General features: G+C 33.5%; 3 protein-coding genes and 1 non-coding gene across 4 annotated transcripts in view; 1 reads left to right on the top strand and 3 right to left on the bottom strand.

The window, feature by feature from the left end:
- Nucleotides 1–8,627, bottom strand: part of LOC18110666 (heavy metal-associated isoprenylated plant protein 28) — an 85,804-nt gene extending 77,177 nt beyond the window's left edge. The window contains exon 1 of the mRNA XM_052449549.1: nucleotides 8,570–8,627. Within this exon, the coding sequence (XP_052305509.1) occupies nucleotides 8,570–8,575 (6 nt within the window). The 5' untranslated portion in view covers nucleotides 8,576–8,627. The remainder of the gene's footprint in view (nucleotides 1–8,569) is intronic.
- The window catches only part of LOC7458862 (ankyrin repeat-containing protein NPR4), a 65,619-nt gene that overhangs the window by 32,948 nt on the left and 15,282 nt on the right, over nucleotides 1–17,389 (bottom strand). The gene's annotated exons all lie outside the window — the stretch shown is intronic.
- LOC7458864 (heavy metal-associated isoprenylated plant protein 28) lies at nucleotides 7,666–8,647 on the bottom strand. The gene is made up of 3 exons (XM_024590853.2): nucleotides 8,570–8,647; nucleotides 8,340–8,418; nucleotides 7,666–8,168 (listed from the first exon to the last, which is right to left on the bottom strand). Exons 1-3 carry the CDS (start codon nucleotides 8,573–8,575, stop codon nucleotides 7,813–7,815), a joined length of 441 nt encoding a protein of 146 aa, XP_024446621.1. The 5' UTR covers nucleotides 8,576–8,647; the 3' UTR covers nucleotides 7,666–7,812.
- On the top strand, nucleotides 10,983–11,133 carry LOC112325399 (small nucleolar RNA snoR134). Its single transcript, XR_002979454.1, has one exon. It is a non-coding gene; the product is annotated as a small nucleolar RNA snoR134 (small nucleolar RNA).

Genomic DNA, 17,389 nt, shown 5'->3' on the forward strand with positions numbered 1-17,389 from the left:
AAATGGATTAATTGGATAAACACTTGCATCTCCACCGCAAAATTATCAGTGCTGATTAATGGATCTCCTTCTAAGGAATTCTTGATGGGCCGTGGAATTCGCCAAGGTGACCCCCTTTCTCCATTCCTTTTTCTAATAGCAGCAGAGGGATTATCTGTTTTGTTTCAAAGAACAACTTCAAATGATCTTTTCAAAGGTATCCCTTTTGGAGTTAGCTTTTGCCTCAGTCACCTACAATATGCAGACGACACTTTAATCTTCATGCCTGCTAATCTTCACATGGTCAAAACAGTTAAAAGGATCCTGTTGTGGTTCGCTATTTGTTCAGGTTTGCACATTAACTTCCATAAAAGCTCTTTAATTGGCATAAATGTTGGGGAAGATACTTGTGCTAGTATGGCATATTCAGTCTTTTGCAGATTTGATTTCTTGCCTTGCTCTTATCTAGGCATGCCTTTAGGATCCAATCCTAAAAGATTGTCTACATGGAAGCCTATTATTGAGAATTTCAGACGAAAGTTGAGCATGTGGAGAGGTCGTATGCTTAGTATGGCAGGACGTATTTGCCTAATCAAAAGTGTCTTGAGTTCATTGCCAGTATATTATATGTCTTTTTTCCTTATGCCGAAAGGTGTCTGTAATTTATTAACATCTATTCAACGAAGATTCTTGTGGTCTGGAGTGGCAAAGCAAAAGAAAATCTGCAAGGTATAGTGGCGTATTGTTGTGAAAGCTAGAAAAGAAGGAGGCCTCGGGTTGGGTTCTTTAATGTCAAAAAATATATCCATGCTTTTCAAATGGATATGGAGGCTAAACTTACCAGACCATGCCTTATGGAAACAGGTAACAACCCATTTTTACTCCCCAACTTTCGAGAATGGAATCCCAAAATTGCATGGTCATATTTCCCCATTTTGGAAAGACGTTTTGTCAATCTTGGATCCAAACAGTGTCATCGGCTTAGTATTGCGTGAAAACATTAAATTCAAGATTGGAGATGGATCCTCCATCCTTTTCTGGTCTGACGTGTGGATAGGATCAAATGCTTTACGTAGCATTTTCCCTAAGCTTTACCAAATTTCTACTTTTCGGAATGGTTTGGTTAATGAGATGGGTCAATGGGTGAATGATCAATGGCGATGGAATTTGGTTTGGCATAGGAAGCTCTTATCTTATGAAGAGCAACAATATCATCATTTGCTCTCAATGTTGGAGCCAACGATAATTCGACAAGGAAAAGATGACAAACTTATATGGTCATGCAATTCTGATGGAAGCTTCTCAGTTAAATCGTGTTGCACCCTAATTGACAATACTTCCTCTGCGACTGATAGAGTCTTCGAAGCCAATGTTTGGATTAAAGGGGCCCCTCCAAAAGTTCAGGTGTTTCTCTGGTTGGCAGTATAGGACAAAGTTAGTACAAGAGCTTTTCTCCATCAACGGACTGTTTTGTCTGCCACACAAGCTTCATGTGTCTTTTGCAGCTCAAATTTGGAAACCTCAGAGCATCTTTTTATACATTGTAACTTTTCTAGGAGTGTTTGGATGAAAGTTTTGGATTTGTGGGGTATCCAATGTTGTTTACCGAGAACAATTGACTTGCTGCTTCTGCAGTGGCCTGAAATGGTACATGGCAAATTCCAAAGATCAGCTTGGAGATTAATTTCAAGTAGTACTATTTGGGGTATATGGTTGCTGAGGAACAAAATTGTTTTTGAGGAGGGAACTATAAACTTGTTTGATTGTTTCTCCACCATCCTTCATCGGGTTGCTATTTGGTTGCATTCTCAAGATTCAAACTTCAATTATACAGGAAATGACCTCTTAAGATATTCTGATGGCATCAAATTATGGTGTAATAAGAAATCTTAGGTAGTCTTCTTGTTGTTTGCTGTAGTAGATTAGTTTTTTTTTTTTTATCTCTTGTATTTCTTTTTGGCTATTCGCTTTATGGTCTTCTCAATATACTCTCGATGATTATAAAAAAAAGGATATTGTGCTCAAGTCTAGAGAATTAATTAATTTATATATATAATAGTGTAAACTATAATTTAAAAGCCACGTATATTTGATTTTATATATATCCATACTTGTTTGCTTCATAATTAGCTTTTTTCAAAAAATAAAATAAGTTATACCTCTAAAAAAAAACTTTGTGAGTTTAAGTATTGGATATGTAGTAATTCACATAGATTACATGTATTTGTTTCATAGAAAGTGGTTTTTAAAAAATTAATTTTAAATTTTTTTGTATTTATTTGTTATTAAAAAGGTTGATCAACAAAAAATACTTTTCAATTAAAAAATAATTAACTTAGTTTTTAAGAAAGTGATTTTCTTTTATTTTGGGTGAGAAATATTTTTGAGAAGTTATGAAAAATTTAGAAATATCATGTTATTTACTGATTATATCAAATTTGATCCTCAAACTTTTGATTGCTATATATTTTACTTGTAATCTTTTTTTTGAAATTCCATCCCTTAGAATTTGATTTAATTTGATTTTTATATCAACTTTGATCCTCATTTTTATCATTATTATTTGTTTTTCTTTTATCATTAATTGAATTTTTTTATCTATAAGATTTAGTCCTTATTTTTTTATTGTTATTTATTTTATTTAAAATAATTTATGAAATTATAATTTTTTTTAATTTTATTATTTTTCAACTTTTTTATCAGTTAGATTTGATCTTCAGTATCTTGATTGTTATTTATTTTATTTGAGATCATTTATGAAATTAGATTTTTTTTTTAATTTTATTCTTATTCAACTTTTTAATTGTAAGATTTGCTTCTCATTATTTTAATAAACTTGAAAAAAAAATATTAATAATTTTTTTTCCAGCTCATTTTTCATGACATAATTAAATACTGGAAATTATTTTCAACTTATTTTTTATGATACTATCAAATATTGAAAAATAATTTATTTTTTAAAAAATTATTTTTCAAGAAACCACTTTTCTAAAAAAAATTATAAAATAGGGCTTAAGTGAAATCTCTGTTGGTCAGGAAGGATAACATTTATTCATTGTTTTGTTGGTTTCAGAGACAGCAAGAAAATTGTTAGAAAAAGAAAAAAAGTTGACGAAAACAACCGATGAGAACGGCTGGTCACCACTTCACTACGCTGCCTATTTCTCTACTTGGTTAGATATTTCAGTTGTGAAAGTATTACTAGAATATGATGCGTCCGCGGCCTACATTGCTGATACAGAGAAGAAGAGAACAGCTCTTCACATTGCAGCCATTCAAGGACATGTAAACGCAATGAAAGAGATTGTTTACATGTCCTTCACTATGCTGTGGCAAGTAAAGATAGCAAAGTACTCGTCCAATGTCTGGAGAATATTCCATTACTTGCAAGACTTGGAACGAAGAAGGATGACAAAGGAAACACGCCCTTCCATCTAATTGCTGCTTTAGCGCACGAGAAGAAGCTATGGAGATATTTTTTAGATGAAAAGGAGATATATGGTCTTAATAAGCGACAGCTAAGCGTCGACGACATTTATAAAGGAAATTTTGGAGAGATAATTAATGCATCAATGAAAGAGATATATTTTTTATATTTTATTTTGCAATTGACGCGATCAATAGCCAAAAACTCTAATATTATTTTTTATTTGAAATCAAGTCATTTTGTTGATTTTGTTAGGTTTTTCATCTACAATAACAGGTTATGCAATGAATCACATGTAATTCAATAAAAAAACGAAAAAGTAAAAAATGAATTTTAAAAAATACAATTAATTAAAATTTAAAAAATCTGAGAATTAAATTTGAAAAATCAAATAGAAACTTAACGTAATCTTACAAGCAATCAAGGAGAGTAACAATAAACAACAAATATTGGATTATCCCTCCTAGGAAATTAATTTTAGAATGAAATGATGTAGAATTAATGGTATATAAAATTAAGTCCACATCGTAGTTTTCTTTTTGGGGATAATTGGGCTAATGTAAAGCATGCGGTTTAATTTCAACCAAATTAGTTTTTGTTACTTACTAATATATACAGCAACAAAAAGGATTTGATTGCAAACAAACTAGTTATGGAAACAAAGGCTCGGAAGTTGATACATGATATATGTTAAATAGCTAAAAATGATAGATTATTTCTTTAAATTTTTAGATTGAGTTTGTTTTTTAAAAATAGTATTACAATTTTATTGATCAAACAATTATAAATTTAAATCTCACTATTTCTATTTTAATTAATTAAATTTAAATACAAGATAATATGAATAAAATTTAAAAAAATTTCACTTACAAAAATAATCTAGAAAGTAATATAAAATTATTTTTAAAACCTCTTTTAACATCTTAACATATTTTACTCAAAATATATATTTTTGCAGAAAGAGATCCTAGAATCCCTTGAAGATATTGGCAATAGACCGATTGGTCGAGGTCTTTTTGTTTTGAAAGAGGAAGAGAAAAAGAAAAACAATGATGAGAAAAACAAAAAGGAAGAGGAAGCTTTGAGTAAAGCAAGAGAGTCTCATCTAGTAGTTGCGGCGCTGATAGCAACGGTAACATTTGCAGCAGCTTTCACCCTACCTGGCGGTTACAAGAGCGACCGAGGCACTGCATTTCTAGCTAAAAAAGCTGCTTTTATAGTATTTATCATATCAGATGCAATGTCAATGGTGCTCTCCATTTTAGCTGTCTTTATCCACTTTTTGACGGCGTATATTTGTGGTTTTGAATTGGATAAGCATGAAATGATAAATAAGGTAACCACTAGGAAATTATTTGGGGTTGCCACGTTGTTGACCATGATTGGCATGGGTACAATGATTATCGCATTCATCACGGGCACATACGCGGTTCTAGAACCTTCCTTGGGGCTTGCTATCAGCACTTGTCTCATTGGTTTGAGCTTCTTCTTCCTTGTGTATTTAGTGTTTTGGATCATTGACAAGGATGCAAAAAATATGGTGTAATAGTGAAACAATCAATTCTAAATTTTCTATCAAATAAAATTTAGATGTATTTTTCAAAACATTCTTATTGTTTTTGAAAAAAAATTATAACGTCATTTGTTTAGAAATCATGTGGTTGGTTGCCAGATCAATTGTCAATTTTTTTTTATTGTAATGGATATGCATCACAAGTCAAGTGGTTAGAAACTCTCACACTATTTTTTTTTATTTTTTTATTCGTAACAAACAAACACAATAAAATTTAAAAAGTAATTTTTTTTAAAATAAATTCTGAAAAACTAACTAAGGCTTCGTTTTTCTTTGGCTCCTGTGCCAGCTAGCTAGCTTTTTCCATGAAGTGCATGTACATGACAAACCAGACTGCTCTTGAGATACAAATTCATGGGGAAATAGTTCAAGACATTAGATACCAACTAGTTACAGGTAACATTCCAAACTAAGTTGTAATGTAAAAAAAATAAAAATAATGATGGTGTTCGTATTTTTTAAAACAACGAATTAAAAATATTTGAGTTAATAAATCAAATGGTTAATCTAATTAAAGGCTAAAACAGTTGGGTTTTTTTTGTAAAAAATAAAAAAATAAATGCAAATGTAAATATTTAATCTAATAACATGGTTGCTTTTTGTTTTTTATTTAATTATATGAAAATAAAAATGAATATTCATTAATAAATATAGTTATTTGAATTCTCGGAAAAAAAATATATTTTTAGTTAAAATTTTCTTTTTATATTAATTTTTTTTAATTTGAAAAACAAATCTTTTCTAATAGCAATAAAGTTTATTGGGTAAAAAATAAAGAAAACTAAAATAGAAATTAGAAAAATTGAATTGATTTGAAATAAAGAGTGAACAATGTATCTAATCAAAACTCCTTGGCATCTCAGAAAAGAGTGTGTGTGAAGGAGGAGTGCATCAGGTAAATTGCTAATCCTATCGCACATAGATTTCATCTTTTGACGCTTAGCATACATATTTGCAAGCATGGGTTTTGGAGACGAGTGTTCAGTTTGCAAGTGAAACCGAAAAAGACACCAATTTTGATTAAAAAAAAACACTTATCTGAGTCCCTTTCTGATCCACTTATGCTGTATAATATGAGGCAGTCATTACCCCCACCACTTCGAGAATTTAATAATAGAATTTTGATAAGAAAATGAAGTGTAGATTTGAATTTTAAATTCATGGTTTTATTCTCTAAAAATTAAGTATATATTAAGTTTCTTCTTAAAATGTTTACAAGATGTTTAAATAAACTAGAAAACCCTATCTCTATAAAAAGAATTTAGAATTCAAAATCATAAAGAAAACTAACATAAAATCTTAAATAAAATAGTAAATCCAAAAACATTGTAAAAAAAAAACAACAAAATTAGTCTAAGTAGCAACTTTTAGGACTAATTTTTGAAGATCTAACAGTCCATGAATAACATAGTGGCTTCCAAAAAAACAAAAAAAACAACTTGTAGAATCTTTTAAAAAAATTTAATCTCGACCATCCATCAAATCTCCTGTTATTTTCCGTTTAAAGCCACTATGACAACGTACTCTAGTATAGCATGCCATGCATCTTTTTAAACTTAGTGCTATCCTAGTACTAGTTTATAAAAGTATATGTTAAGATATTCAAATAGTTTGTTTGTGATAGATTCTTATGTATATAATCAAAACTTTTAATTTTTATAAACCTCAATGTATCAATTAGGTAATAAGTATTGAATCGATAACTAAAACCTGAATGAATTAGATTTTGATATTCAAAATTTATATTTTGAGTCGATAATATTGTGAGTTTGAATTCAAATATAGATAATACCAAAACCTAGTCTGTAAATACCTATCACCATCCCTTTACAAAGATTAAATAATAAATGAAATAATTTTTTAAAAAACATTTATTTCCATAATATTAAGGAAATAAAAAACTGAAAACTATAAGTCACAAAAATTCTTATAATATTTAGGACATTAAAAAAAAACAGTTGGGTATTAATTGAACGAACATACACTCATTTGTATGCTAAAAAATAAAAGCAAGTTAAGTTATATCCACACTAGGCTACATCCTACTTAAAACCCATCTCAATTAGATGGGAGGATTCCTGGTATAGTGTCTGGTGAGTGGTGACGTTTTCATCCCTAATTTTTATGGGGTTCTTGGGTAACATAATATTAGTTCTCTATCTCTAATTGTTTTCCAAATTTGGTCCCCAACCGAGCTATATCTTTCAACGAACTAGTCCCAAGAATTATCAATTGGATTTGTCAATAAAATTTTTTCTTAAGAATTTAATTTCTCATCTCAGTCCATACCTAAAGATGAAAACAAAAGTATATTTGAGGATGAAAGGATCAGATTGATAATTCCTAGATACATTTTGGACCCAATTGCTTAATTATGTAGTTTAGGTACACAACTCAAAAAGGGTAATAGCTAATAAGTTGGGTGCGAATATATATGAGAATATTATCCCCTTTCTAAAACATTCCAAGGCATCTCTTCTTAATTTGGAGAAGATTTATTAGAGTATGTGGAGGAGTACATCCTAATCCTATCCGAATGATATTAATGTAGATCAAAATTTTAATTGCAATCGGTGGCGATTTAGTTTAGTAAAAAGAAAAGATCAACGAAGCTCGGTTTTCTCAACAGACAAAACCATGCCTAGGGCACAATTTAGAATAAAACAATTTATAAGTTGCAAAATGATACGGAAAAAAGGCATTTCTTGTGTATATTTTATAGCTTCATGTGAACAAGGTTTAACAAAACATAAAGTGAAAGGGAAATCAGTACATGTAAAACAATGTAGCATAAGTACATATATAGTAAGAATATTAATATATACTACGTTGTTCACATTATAGAACAACCATGAGGGTTTTCATCGCTGAAAACTGCTCCTGTCTGGTGGTTAAAGATGGAGGAATGCACAGGATGATGATAATAACCATGATCGTTGCTATCATATCCATGCTTGTAGTAATTGTAAGAAGAGGAAGGCTGAGGAGCATGGTAAGTAAGTGGACCGTTAACTTGGTGTTGGTTGTAGTAATGGTCAGAATAGCTATGATGTTGTGGATTGTAAGGTAATTGCCAGAGCTCAGCCCTTCTTCCTGTCTTACGAACTGTCTTAAGAACCTTCTTTTGGTCAGCCCATCCTGTGACCGTCACCTTTTGCAACCCCATATCTATATCTATGTCATCTACGCCTGTGCGTGCATACATATAATAAATACAAAAGTTTAAGATATAGTCCAAGAAAATATGTCCAAAGAAAACCTTAAAAAGAGAGGAACAAAGAAAATAATTCATGAATAAAAGGGATGATTAAGATGAAAATTGTCGCTTGCATAAAGTTTTTAGTGGAGGTGATTTCTTACCTTTGACTTTTTCCAGAGCATTTTTCACCTTGCTCTCGCATCCAGCACAATCCATATGCACTCTCATTTCTATGATTGACTGGGTAAAATACAACGAAGATTTTCAATACAACTGTGCCATTCTTTCCTTTCAGTTGTAATATGATACGAGAAAATATTAATTAATAGAAGACTCATACTAATTAACCTACGGTTATATAATTTCATCCACGACATCTATACACGCTTACCGCCATTGTAACTTTTGCTGCTGAAGCCTGAATTTGATTGTAGAAAAGAACGATTGAGTTGAAGTATATGATAGTATGAATATGTCAAACAAGGTGCTATATGCTCTCTATAAATAGAACATGTAATTTGATAAAATAATGGGAATGATTGGACTTGTAACTTATTATATAATTTATTATTGGACCGACTTTCTTTTCATATAATTACTTTGCAAATGGGATGCTGGATCTTGAAGGAAAGACCAACGACAATTAATTAATTATCAAAGAAAATTAGACTCTACCATGTTAAAGAGGACGTCGTCATAGACAAATTCATAATGCAAGGGCGTGCACATATTTAATCATTCTCCTCTCTGAGCATTGACTTTGCAGCCTGGTATTAATAAATATTGACAAAAATAAATAATTACATAATATAGAAGTGCAAAGCAAGTTTACAATTAATATGCTTAAAAGAGTATGATTAACTCATGTCACTTGACCGTTGGAACCGGTGGTGGAAATTGTAAACTTCACATGATATATAGCGATTCCATCGGATCCTGTTCTTTTTATTCTCTCATGAAGAAGCAATGTCACTGATTTTATTTTATTTTAATTCGAATTAGTGTTTGATTGTTATAGCAATTATTAGTTAAAAAAACAATATAAATTATATTTTGAAATTTCCTCTAATTAAATTTATTTAATTTTGTGAGTACTAATTAACAAGAATATATTTAGTGAAAATTTACAAGTTAATATATTTTTATTTTTATTTTCAATGTTTTTCTTAAACATTTATGAATCGGAAAAACAAAACCTAATTACAAAAAAAATGTGTAAATATGAAAACCTTACAGACAATCTTTCATGTATTTCAGTTTTCACCCAAAAGAAAAAAAAATAATCAAAACTAATTCATAAAAAGAAACAATTTTGGCATCAGGATCAGAATTCTGTTGATTATTTCCTCCAAGAAATAGGTATATTCTTCGTCAAGAGCTTCATCTTGCAACAACATTCATACAATTATTAAGAACAGAAAAATTTAAAAATAAAATAAAAAACAAATATAATGAAAAAAACACAAAAAAATAAGAAAAAAGAAATTTTACCTTGATGTAGTCGCGAGTAAAGTTGAGAAGAGAAAAAAAAATTCATAAAATATGTTAATTAAAAAAACTAAAAAGAAAAAAAAAATAGAAAGGCATGCATGAGTGTGGAGGAGAAGAGGAGTTTAGGAAAGGAAGAAAGAAAGGGACTTTGATGTTTTTTATATAAGAAGAAGAAGAAGAAAAAGAAGAAGAAAAAAAGGTTTATCTGTTGTGAAATGAGGGATTCTAGTTTTTTTATTGGGGTATTTTACCGATGATTTTACCGACAGATAATTAAATATTAATATTTTTAATCATTCTATCGGTGATTTCGTCTTTAATATTTAATTTAAAATTTCAATATGATATATTTTTTTAAATGTTGAGACAATAATATTTTGAGCTTTGTAGGTTAACCCGCTAAACTCATAACCCGAGTTATGAATTCCATTGAGTTTAATAACTTTGTTTTTTAAAACTAATTTTTACTTTATTTTATGATAATAAAATTAGACACTCATAAAAATTAAGCACCAATTAAATATCGACTTATTTGTTTAAGAATGTAATAACTTTATAGAAAACAAATCAAAACAAATTATAAAGAAAAATTTAAAAGCAATGCATCATTGAGTAATGAAATTTAAATTAAAAAAGAAGAAAAAAAGAGAGGTACCTGCTTGTATTGTTTACATGAACACTACAAGCGGGTGATTTCCCCTTAATTCTTGATCTTGTTGTTAGGAACAGTAGCCGTAGTACCAATAGTAAAAACAAATTATTTAAAGAAACAGAGACAATAAACTATAAAAAAATTGTAAAAATATCAATGATTCTTTATATTACTTTTTTACGATGTACATCAGTTTCGATATAAATAATTTATTTAAAATCTAATTGAAAATAAATTTAGTTATAATATATAAAATCTAGTCCAAAAATTATTTTCCCTTTAATACCCAAGAGAAATCTTAAGAATAACCACTCCTGAGACCAAAATAATTATATCAACAAAAAAAACAGAGCTAAAATATTTTTTTAACATAGATAAAATATATAATAATTTATTTTATTTTTCATGATATTTTGGGTTTCCAAATGGACGACCCCAAATCCAGCCCTAAACCCTATATTTTTTTTTTATTAATAAACCTATTTTTGGAAGAATGAAAAAGATGGATTATTTTGTTATTGATTTTTTAGCCTAAAAAACGGAAAGTAGGGTTTTATAGCTCTTTACCTCCTCTATATAACTTATAGCAGGCTCCACGCCTCCAAAAACCCTGTTTTCATCACAAATCCTTTCAAAAACTTATCTTTTAACAAAATTCTCTATGAATGATGCCTCCTAGGCTTCACTTGTTACCATTCACTGAAGTAGAAAGCCCCAATGCTCGTGCTAAAAAATCCTGCCGTTCAGTGTTGCAGTTTAGCCTCTTGTACCTTTTTCCATGGCTTATCTGTGTCAAATCAACGACTACATCTCTTATTTTTTAAAATTTCTCATGTTTTTCATCTGGGTATGTGTTTTTTTGTTGCCTCTCTATACCCCTAGCTTGGTTTTTTTTTAGAACTATGGTGGAAATTAAGCTAGTCACTGAGGCAAGGATTGAGTCTTTTTTGGTGGTGTTCACGTGGGGGCTTATGCCCTTGGTGTCAATGGTTTTGCCTCTAAATAATCCCTCCAAATTCATCAAGTTTTGATTGTTTTATGTTATTGAATTTGTTGGCGATTATTAGATTGGATTTATCGCTCTTCTGAGAGAAATCAATGAAGCAAAGAGATAAATCAAGTTTTGATTGGATTCATCAAGTTTTCTTTTTATTTATTGATCTTGGGTTCTGTTTGTTCTGTGATTAAAGTTATGCTTTTTTCCAGAAATTTTTGGCAGTGATGATTAATACACAGCTTTGTTGTGTGATCCCGCACCATGTGATGGGGGGACCACCACATTAATTAAGGAGGCAACTGGCTGCCTCTTTGGTTTTAAATTAAATGAAACGGTTACTGTAGAGGCAGTAGCAAAATTTGAGAAGAGAGGAGAAGAAAACCGAGAGAAAGAAAGAAGAGGAGGCAGCAGAGCAGCCTGCGTTCTTTCTTCGATTTCCAGTTCGTTCACCGTTGGATCGGGCTGAGATTTTGACAGCAGCTTCTAGACACGTTCCTCTTCATTCTGAACGGTTGGATTGAAGATTGGTGGTGTGGAAGCTGGCCGTTTTGACAGAAAACGGGGCTGTCAGTATTGTGAGTTTTTCTCAAATAATTCTTCTTTAATCTTGTTGTAATCCGAGAATAAGTTGTTCTTGATGATATATATGTTGTAGCCCTTAGTTGAATCTGAGGAAGAACAATTGTGAACCCATTATTTGTGATAGTGGAAGTTTTTAGGTGGATTCCGGTCCCGTGGTTTTTCCCGTATCGGGTTTTCCACGTAAAAATCTTGGTGTTGATTTGTGTGATTATTTGCATTATATTTGTTCATTGTTTGATTCTGTTTTTTACTGCACAAAGAGGGAAAAAGGATTGGGACTTGTGAATTGTGAATTGTATTCCGCTGAATTGATCCGGTTAGTTGTCCATAGTTTTCCCAACAAAGTGGTATCAGAGCATTTGGTTGTGTAGATTGATTTCTTGTGCAGTTAAAATGGAAAAGGAAGATTCGGGTATGATAAAGCTCACTTCCTCAAATTATTTCCTATGGAAAACAATGATGGAGGATCACTTATATTGCAATGATTTGGCTTTGCCGATTAAATGTAAAGGAATAAAGCCTGATGATATGGATGATGCAAAATGGAATGGACTTAATAGAAAGGCTACCGCTAATGTTAGAAAATGGGTATCTTCTAAGTCCATTAATCATATTTCTCAAGAACATGACTGCTATACAGTGTGGAAGCTGTTGGAAGAAACCTTTGCCAAGGAGAGTGCACAAAACAAGGTTTTTGTAATTAGAGACCTTGTGAATTTGAAGTATAGAGATGATGAAGATGCTTCAGTGCATATAAATGTATTCCAAGGGTTCTTGAATCAGCTGTCATTGATGAACCTTGAGTTAGCCGATGAAATGCAAGCATTAATCCTATTGAGTTCATTGCCGGATAGTTGGGAGACTTTGGTAGTGTCACTTAGCAATTCTACTCCGAATGGAAAGCTCACTTTGAAAACAGTGAGGGATTGTATCCTCAATGAAGAGAAGAGGAGGAAAGGGACAAGCACTTCTGAGTCTCATGCACTTGTTACAGAAAGTCGAGGGAGAAGTCAAAGCAGGTTCTCTCACGGCAAGCAAGATGGAGAATCCAGCAATAGAAAAGGTAAATGGAAGCCAAGAGGAAGATCTCAGTCAAGGAAGGGTTTTAAGTGTTATTATTGTGACAAGCCTGGGCATATGCAAAAGGATTGCAGAAAGTATAAAAGAGATAAAAAGGGTAGAGATGAAGACAAGAATGAAGAGAATGGTACAGCTGCAGTTGTATCTGATGGTGATGTTGCCATTGTGTGTGATGATGGTTGTGTTAATCTTGCATGTCAAGATACCACCTGGGTTGCAGATTCAGCAGCTTCTTACCATGTTACACCCCGACATGATTTTTACACATCCTACACTGCTGGTGACTTTGGTCAAGTTAGGATGGGAAATCAAGGGATGGCTAGTGTTGTGGGCATTGGAGACATTTGGTTGGAAACCAATACTGGGTGCAAGTTTCTACTCAAAGATGTTAGGCATGTGCCTGATATGCGCCTACATTTGATCTCTACTGGTACTCTTGATGAAGAAGGCTATCACAGTTACTTTGGAGATGGTAAATGGAAGCTCTCCAGAAATTCCCTAATTGTTGCTAAAGGGAAGAAGATGGGTCTCTACATGTCACAAGCCAAGGTGATCAAAGGGGAGGTGAATGCAATTGAAGATTGCTCTACTGATCTATGGCATAAGCGGCTTGGACATTTGAGTGAGAAAGGCCTTGGCATCCTTGCCAAGAAGAACTACCTTCCATTGAAAGGTATGAACTTGAACACATGTACTCATTGTTTAGTTGGTAAACAACATAGAGTTGCATTTCAAAGATCACCTTCACATAGAAGGTCACATGTTCTTGATTTAGTTCATACTGATGTTTGCTCTATGATTGATAAGTCTCTTGGAGGTGCATTGTACTTTGTTAGTTTTATTGATGATCACTCCAGGAAGATTTGGGCCATTTGTTTGAAATCCAAAGATCAGGTGCTTGATGTCTTTAAGGATTTCCATGCCAGAGTTGAAAGAGAAACTGGTAGAAAGCTGAAATGTGTTCGAGCAGACAATGGTGGTGAATACAGAGGTCCTTTTGAGAAGTACTGCAGGGAACAGGGTATCAAGTTGGAGAAGACAGTTCCTAAGACTCCACAGCAGAATGGAGTGGCTGAGAGAATGAACAGAACCATTGTTGAAAGAATTAGATGTATGCTCTCTCATGCAAAGCTGCCTAAGTCCTTTTGGGGTGAGGCAATGAAGACTGCAGTTGCCATGATCAACCTTTCTCCATCAGTTCCTCTTGAGTTTGATGTTCCAGATAGAGTTTGGAAAGGAAAGGATGTTTCCTATGCACACTTGAGAGTGTTTGGATGCAGAGCATTTGTACATGTTCCAAGGGATGAAAGGTCTAAGCTTGACAACAAGACAAAGCAGTGTATTTTCTTGGGATCTGAAGATGATGAGTTTGGCTATAGGTTGTGGGATCCAAAGGAGAAGAAAATTATGAGAAGCAGAGATGTTATCTTCTTTGAAGATCAAACCATTGAAGACTTTGAACTGAAGGAGAAAACAGAGTCTACTACTTTTATTCCATCTAATTCCAATCCAAGACCTACTCCACAGTTACCTTTGATGCCTGCTAATCATGGGGGAGATTTGCAAAATGATGATAATGGTGGTTTTCTTGTTGAGCCATTAGTTGGTGATCATGAATCAACTAATGATGATATTGATGTTATTCCTGAACAGGTTATGCAGGAAGCTCCAGATGAGCCACAATTGAGGAGGTCAACCAGACCTCGCCAACCTTCCACCAAATATTCTCCTCATGAGTATGTGCTAGTTACTGATGGGGGAGAGCCAGAATGCTTTGATGAAGCCATGTCACATGAGAAGAAAAGTGAGTGGTTGCAAGCAATGCAAGAAGAGATGAAATCCTTGCATGAAAACCATACCTTTGAGTTAATGAAGCTTCCTAAAGGTAAGAGAGCACTCAAGAACAAATGGGTGTTCAGGTTGAAAATTGATGAACATTGCTCACAACCAAGGTACAAGGCAAGATTGGTTGTGAAAGGTTTCGGTCAGAAGAAGGGTATTGATTTTGAAGAAATCTTTTCACCAGTGGTCAAGATGTCTTCAATTCGAGTTGTGCTTGGCTTAGCTGCTAGTTTGAATCTTGAAGTTGAGCAACTTGATGTGAAAACTGCCTTTCTCCATGGTGATTTAGATGAAGAAATCTACATGGAGCAGCCTGAAGGGTTTGAAGCAAAAGGTAAAGAGCAGTTAGTTTGCAAGTTGAAAAAGAGCCTATATGGGTTAAAGCAAGCTCCAAGACAATGGTATAAGAAGTTTGATTCTTTCATGGTGGACCATGGTTATGACAGGACCACTTCTGATCATTGTGTATTTATGAAAAGGTTTCCAGATGGAAACTTTATTATTCTCCTATTGTACGTGGATGATATGTTGATTGTTGGCCATGATGCTAAGAAGATTCAGATGTTGAAGGAAGAGTTAAGCAAGTCTTTTGCAATGAAAGACTTAGGACCAGCAAAACAGATTCTTGGCATGAAGATCACACGTGACAGGAAGAAGGAGAAACTTTGGCTATCTCAGGAGAGATATGTTCAAAAGGTACTTGAGAGATTCAACATGAGCAACTCCAAACCGGTTTGTTCTCCACTTGCAAGCCACTTTAAACTAAGTTCTAAGCAGTGTCCTTCAAGTGATGAAGAAAGAGATGAGATGGAAAAGGTTCCTTATGCATCCGCAGTTGGTAGCTTGATGTATGCCATGGTTTGCACAAGGCCGGATATAGCTCATGCAGTTGGTGTGGTCAGTCGGTTCCTCTCCAATCCTGGTAAAGAACACTGGTCAGTAGTGAAATGGATACTCAGGTATCTCAAAGGCACTTCTAGTTTCAGCTTATGTTTTGGTAATGATAAACCTGTGTTGGATGGATACACAGATGCAGATATGGCTGGTGATGTTGATTCTAGAAAGTCCACATCAGGATACTTGATGAAGTTTGCAGGGGGAGCAGTCTCATGGCAATCAAGGCTGCAAAAATGTGTTGCATTATCCACTACAGAGGCTGAATATATTGCTCTCACTAAAGGGGGCAAAGAGTTGTTATGGATGAAGAAGTTCTTACATGAACTTGGCCTAGTTCAAGAGAACTTTGTGTTGCACTGTGATAGTCAAAGTGCAATCCATCTCAGTAAGCATCCTACTTTTCACTCTCGATCAAAGCACATTGAGGTTAGATATCAATGGATTCGAGATGCTATGGAGATGAAGTCATTTGTTGTTGAGAAGATCCATACCGATAACAACGTGTCAGACATGATGACCAAACCTCTACCGAGAGAGAAGTTTGAGTTTTGCAGAAGGGAAGCAGGCTTGTCAGAGCCTCCTAAATTGAAGCTTACATGTTGATCGCCAGTATGGCGAATTCCTCACATGGTGCGTGAGGGGGAGATTTGTTGTGTGATCCCGCACCATGTGATGGGGGGACCACCACATTAATTAAGGAGGCAACTGGCTGCCTCTTTGGTTTTAAATTAAATGAAACGGTTACTGTAGAGGCAGTAGCAAAATTTGAGAAGAGAGGAGAAGAAAACCGAGAGAAAGAAAGAAGAGGAGGCAGCAGAGCAGCCTGCGTTCTTTCTTCGATTTCCAGTTCGTTCACCGTTGGATCGGGCTGAGATTTTGACAGCAGCTTCTAGACACGTTCCTCTTCATTCTGAACGGTTGGATTGAAGATTGGTGGTGTGGAAGCTGGCCGTTTTGACAGAAAACGGGGCTGTCAGTATTGTGAGTTTTTCTCAAATAATTCTTCTTTAATCTTGTTGTAATCCGAGAATAAGTTGTTCTTGATGATATATATGTTGTAGCCCTTAGTTGAATCTGAGGAAGAACAATTGTGAACCCATTATTTGTGATAGTGGAAGTTTTTAGGTGGATTCCGGTCCCGTGGTTTTTCCCGTATCGGGTTTTCCACGTAAAAATCTTGGTGTTGATTTGTGTGATTATTTGCATTATATTTGTTCATTGTTTGATTCTGTTTTTTACTGCACAAAGAGGGAAAAAGGATTGGGACTTGTGAATTGTGAATTGTATTCCGCTGAATTGATCCGGTTAGTTGTCCATAGTTTTCCCAACAAAGTGGTATCAGAGCATTTGGTTGTGTAGATTGATTTCTTGTGCAGTTAAAATGGAAAAGGAAGATTCGGGTATGATAAAGCTCACTTCCTCAAATTATTTCCTATGGAAAACAATGATGGAGGATCACTTATATTGCAATGATTTGGCTTTGCCGATTAAATGTAAAGGAATAAAGCCTGATGATATGGATGATGCAAAATGGAATGGACTTAATAGAAAGGCTACCGCTAATGTTAGAAAATGGGTATCTTCTAAGTCCATTAATCATATTTCTCAAGAACATGACTGCTATACAGTGTGGAAGCTGTTGGAAGAAACCTTTGCCAAGGAGAGTGCAC

Source organism: Populus trichocarpa, chromosome 19, assembly GCF_000002775.5.
Source record: "Populus trichocarpa isolate Nisqually-1 chromosome 19, P.trichocarpa_v4.1, whole genome shotgun sequence".
Taxonomy (NCBI): Eukaryota; Viridiplantae; Streptophyta; class Magnoliopsida; order Malpighiales; family Salicaceae; genus Populus; species Populus trichocarpa.